Genomic DNA, 5,389 nt, shown 5'->3' with positions numbered 1-5,389 from the left:
CTCTCTCTCTCTCTCTCTCTCTCTCTCTCTCTCTCTCTCCCTCTCTCAATATTCTTTTTTATACTCTAAACTCCAGACTGGAATGCTATAGTCAAACTTTCCTTCCCAATTACTAAGCTGCAATCATTTCTTACAAAATAGTAACTTCAGTACTTTCACATGATCATCATGCCAACTGCAGCCTAAAAGAGTATCATAAGGAACCATTTCCCACCATCTAACATATAAAAAAAAGGTCCATGGATAATGATAAGATCCCCTCCACTCACCCATCAAACTATAAACTAGAGCAACAAATGAAGTTTGTAACTTACTGCCAAGTGCTTGATAAACTATTCCTCTGTCACCAATTTATTGATTATACCAGAATAGGGTTCCTTAATTTACAATATTTTCATGACAATAAGGCAGTGAGCTGACAGAACCATTAGCATACTGGGCAAAATGCTTAACGACATTCTGCTCATTTTTATTTTCTGAGTCCAAATTCTACTGAGATCAACTTTGCCTTTCATCCTTTCAGGGTTGATAAAGTGACCAGTTAAACACTGGGGTAATGTAATCAACTTATCCTGTACCATTACATTGCTGGGCTTTTGGGGTCCATAAAATAAGTACTAGTTGAGCATTGGGGCTGATGTAATCGATTTACACATTTCCCAAAAATTTGAAACCAAACTTGTTACAACAACGCCTTGATTTTACCATTTCATAATTTTTATAGGTTAAATCAATATAATTTAAATCCATAGATAACATATTGTTCTTCTTGCCAGAAAAAAAAAACTAGTTCAGCCTAACAGGAAATAATGTTAAGATTAAATTGTAAAATATACATTGGGATAATTTTTGTTTGTATCACTCCTTCTACAATTTATCTATTTTAGAAGTTCTAGAAGTATAAAATTCCATTTGCTTCATATTTACAGTCGGCTGCTAAATATCGACGACAAATCTTTGTTGATCTCTTACGAACGATGCCAAATAATGTTAAGTTTTCATCAGCTGAGAGTAAAGGGGTGAGCCAAATTTTCAATATTTTGTTGTCATTTCATTTACTTTGTTTTTTAGATAAATATTGCATTACTCTATATTCCAACATCATAAGTATAAGGAAGAAAATGTGCCAAAGTTAACAACCAGAATAAGTCTTCTTTATTTCAACATAAACCTTGTAATTACAGCCATCATGTACAATCTTTATAAGACTTTAACCCTTTTGAATTTAAACTAGCTATAACTAAGCAACATATTCTACCTGTTTAGTCAAATCAGCCAGATCCAGCCTTTCACACCTCCCATATAACGATATTGTAAAAATAAATATCCATATCACCTTGAAATTTCAAACCTTCAAGATAATGTATGATTAATTCAAGACAATGCAACTAAATAAGTGCTACATTTGACAGAGTAATCTGAATACTAAAAGATTAAAAGTCATTTCTGAAATCTTTTTGATCTTCACAACTAATTCCTTCAATTTGTGAGTTGATTCTTTGGCTGGTGCTAAAAGCTATGAATAGTCAAAAATCCATTCAACTATAATTTTTACTTGAATTATTTTAGTAAAACAGTAAATTTATTTTCTAATCATATTTTTTTAATTTGAAATTAGACAAAATTATATTTTTCAGATGATTTATTTCATCATTAGAGAGAAAAGTCTTTTGATATTTATATCTACACTGCATTGATCCTCTTAAGTTCTTAACTAGTTGCACATAGACACAAACAAGTGTGAAGAAAATGAAACATATTTCTTGAGGCAAAACATTTTCATCATGTCTCGACAGATACATTCATTATTAAAGATGTATTGGATGAGGAGCAATGTGCAACTGACACTGAGGAAAAAATGGAGTTTCTTTTTATTTACAAGTTATAAGATCACTCTTGATTTTGATTTCTTAAAATTCCATTTACTAGAAAGTTTTTATATATATATATATTTTAGTTCAGTTCTAAGTTTAGCAAGAAAAAATTTAGGGTTTTTTTTCCTTTTTTTTTTTTGTTGTTATTAAACATGAACTACAAATTATGAAGCAGAACTTTAATAAGAAGATATTTTTCAGGTGATGGACCTTCAAGACATACTTTTGGCATATTGTGTTCACAATCCCTGCATTGGTTACTGCCAGGGTATGAACTTCTTTGCAGCAATGTGTCTTTTGTTTATGAATGCACATGATACATTCTGGTAAGAGTTTGATTTTTTTGTTTTTGTTTGTATCCTCTTTATCTATAATTATAAATAAAATCTAAAATGTATAATTAGACATTGTATACATTTCCCTCTAAGTGGGTGTAAATTGATATTAAGAAGGATAGGTACAGGTATGTATACATACAGGTATGGCCCAATAGGTGTAGGCATAGCATAAGTGCAGGTGTGGCTGTGTGGTTGAAAAGCTTGCTTCCCAACCATGTGATCTTGGGTTCAGTCCCACTATGCCAATCAAAGGCCAATCAAAGCCTTGTGAGTGAATTTAGTAGACAGAAACTGAAAGAAGCCCATTGTATGTGTACCTTTGTCTAGACATCATGTGATGAATGGTCGTTAATGAGAATCATTGTCATACAAATGAAGCTGTTCATTTCCAGTCTTCTGTGGGAAGCATGTCTAACCAAGGGAAAATATTACCTTATTTGGAAACAGAGGAGGGTTGGTTACAGGAAGGGCATTCAATCATAGAAAATCTGCCTCAACAAATTCTGTTTGACCTATGCAAGCATAGAAAATTGGATGTTAAAAAATAATGATGATAGATGCTTTTAGAATATTTACTCTTCTTACACTAATTATATGAATGAAGAACTAGATATAAAGATGCTTGTGTATAGTCAAATAGTCTATATCTCAATAAAGACATTAATGTGTGTAAGATATACATGAAGGAATAACGAGCCCATCTCAAGAAATTGCAATCAATCAGAGCTGACCACTTTTCTACATGATTTTTATTTTATGTGGAAGACTAGCAGTTGCCCATCTATTCAAGTCCCTTCTCATCATGCCATCAATGTTGTCTAAAGGGAAGGCCACCACATTAGGGTTGATACAGCTTGGCACCAATGTTATCATAGGTGTTGCAATCAGAATACAAAGGGCCAAGACAAATACTGCAAGGCATCTCATCTGATGCTTTGACAGTTCTACCAGTCCACCAACCTGTATTGGTACTTTATTATTAACAAAAAGTAGAGTTGACTTTAGTGAGATTTGAACTCAGAAAACAGAGAATTGGAACAAGTACTCTGAGACAGTCTATCCAATACTCTAACAATTCAGCCAATACACCACTTTAGTTGATATGAATAATTATAATAAGGCTGTGGGCTGGCACAATCATTAGCATGATGGGCAAAATGCTTAGCAGCATTTGGTCTGCCATTATGTTCTGAGTTCAAATTCTACCACAGTCAACTTTCCATTTCATTCTTTTGAGGTCAATAAAATAAGTACCAACTGAACACTGGTAACTTGCCTCAAACTTGCCAGCTTTGTGCCAAAATTTGAAACCAATATGATTAAGTATAATAGTAATTCTTTTTTGGAACAGTGAATCTTGAAGCACATAAAGCTATAAATAATAGCATTTTGGACAGAAAAAGTCAAAGGCATTCTATTATTTGTAGCTTTACTTGCTTTGAGATCCAATGCTCCCAAAAAAAAAAGAATTATTTCAAATTCTGTCAAAAGTTAATAAAATTCTTATGATGTCACTTATAATAACATATAATTATAATAATTATATCGAATAAAAGAGTCAGGACAAATTTATCTGGTGGTTAAGATATTGGATTATTAATCATGGTTTGTGCTGTCATATTTGATACAAGTGTTCCATTGCATCTTTGACAAGAACGGACACTATTCTAAGTTTGAAAGAATTGGCACCAATTAGTTCATCTCTCATCTTTATAACAGTATTGGATGCAAAGCTAAGTACCATCATTTTGAATTACTGTAGCTTGTAGAGAGGCTGTTGTCTAATGACATAGTGGGTATGATGTGTTTGTATCTTTAAGTGAAAAGTTTCTTTATAAGGGAAAAAGAGATTATAAATAGTGACTACAAAATTTAATTAAGAATATATTGAATATGATTTTCTTTTCATAGCTGTGTTATTGCTATTGAAAGAAATAGTAAAATTAAAGTCCAAAATCAGATAAAAGTTATCCTTATTTTTTTAAGTTTTGGAAAATTAATCCAAAGAATCTAAAACTACCTTCTATCATGTGATTGACAGATGATTTTATATATACGTGTGTGTGTGTGTGTGTGTGTGTGCGCATATGTGTGTGTATGTTTGTGTGTATATGTTTGTGTGTATATGTTTGTGTGTATGTGTTTGTGTGTATGTTTGTGTGTATATGTGTATATGTTTGTGTGTATGTGTGTGTGTATAAATATATATATATATACATATATATGTATACATATATACACACACATATATATATATATATACATGTATATGTATATATTTGTCTATGTCAGTATGTCTTTGTGTTTGTACCCCTCCACCTCTCCACCTTGTGATAACTAGTGTTGGTTTGTTTAGCAGTTTAACAAATAGAATAAGTGCCAGACTCAAAAGTAAGTACTGGGGGCAACTTGTTTGACTGAACCCTTCAAGGTAGTACTCCAGCATGGCCACAGTCTAATGACTGAAACCAGTAAAAGATAATGAAATCTGTGAATAATCTTAGAAAAAAGAAAGAAAAATTGTAAGTAATCTACAGAATAAATCAGGAACCATGATTAATTAAATTTCCTAATGAGTAGATAAATAAGTAACTGAGATTAAATAAATAATAAATGATTTTCTTAAAAATAAGACAAGGAAATGAATTCATTAATTAAGTGAAAATTGTCCAACTAATCTATTTTCTTTACATGCAGTGAAGCCGAAATATTCTTCTGATTATCCCATAATTTTGTTATCTACTAAACATTACTAACATAATTTTGTTAATACTAAAACAAATTATCTTTTATTCGTTGCTGATGTAGGGCTCTGGTTGCCATTACAGAATTTTACTTCCCTCAGCATTACTTTGATAATAACCTAATTGGTGCACAAGCAGATCAATTTATACTGAAAGACTTAGTCAAAAGTATGCTGCCTAATCTAGCAGAGCACCTGGAAAGGACTGACATTGAACTATCCACTATAACTCTTACTTGGTTTATGGCAATCTTTTTTGATTCAGTACCATTTCAGGTAAGTCAATGAATATATTTTTTATGGATGGATCTGGTTTATGACTTTGTGTGTGTGTGTGTGTGTGAGTGTGTGTGTATTATATATATATATATATATATATATACACATGCACATACACATACGTACATATATATATATATATATATATATATATA

General features: G+C 31.6%; 1 protein-coding gene across 2 annotated transcripts in view; it reads left to right on the top strand.

The window, feature by feature from the left end:
- The window catches only part of LOC106873452 (uncharacterized), a 179,865-nt gene that overhangs the window by 48,421 nt on the left and 126,055 nt on the right, over positions 1-5,389 (top strand). For both annotated transcript variants that reach the window (XR_008266727.1, XM_014920810.2), the window contains exons 16-18: positions 930-1,019; positions 2,076-2,200; positions 5,021-5,231. Coding sequence is in view for 1 of the 2 variants with exons in the window: in XM_014920810.2 (XP_014776296.1) it covers positions 930-1,019; positions 2,076-2,200; positions 5,021-5,231 (426 nt within the window). In the remaining variant the exon portion in view is untranslated. The remainder of the gene's footprint in view (positions 1-929; positions 1,020-2,075; positions 2,201-5,020; positions 5,232-5,389) is intronic.

This window comes from Octopus bimaculoides, chromosome 2, assembly GCF_001194135.2.
Source record: "Octopus bimaculoides isolate UCB-OBI-ISO-001 chromosome 2, ASM119413v2, whole genome shotgun sequence".
Taxonomy (NCBI): Eukaryota; Metazoa; Mollusca; class Cephalopoda; order Octopoda; family Octopodidae; genus Octopus; species Octopus bimaculoides.
The sequence above is the reverse complement of the archived record's forward strand: the minus strand, read 5'-3'. Positions and strand labels throughout refer to the sequence as shown.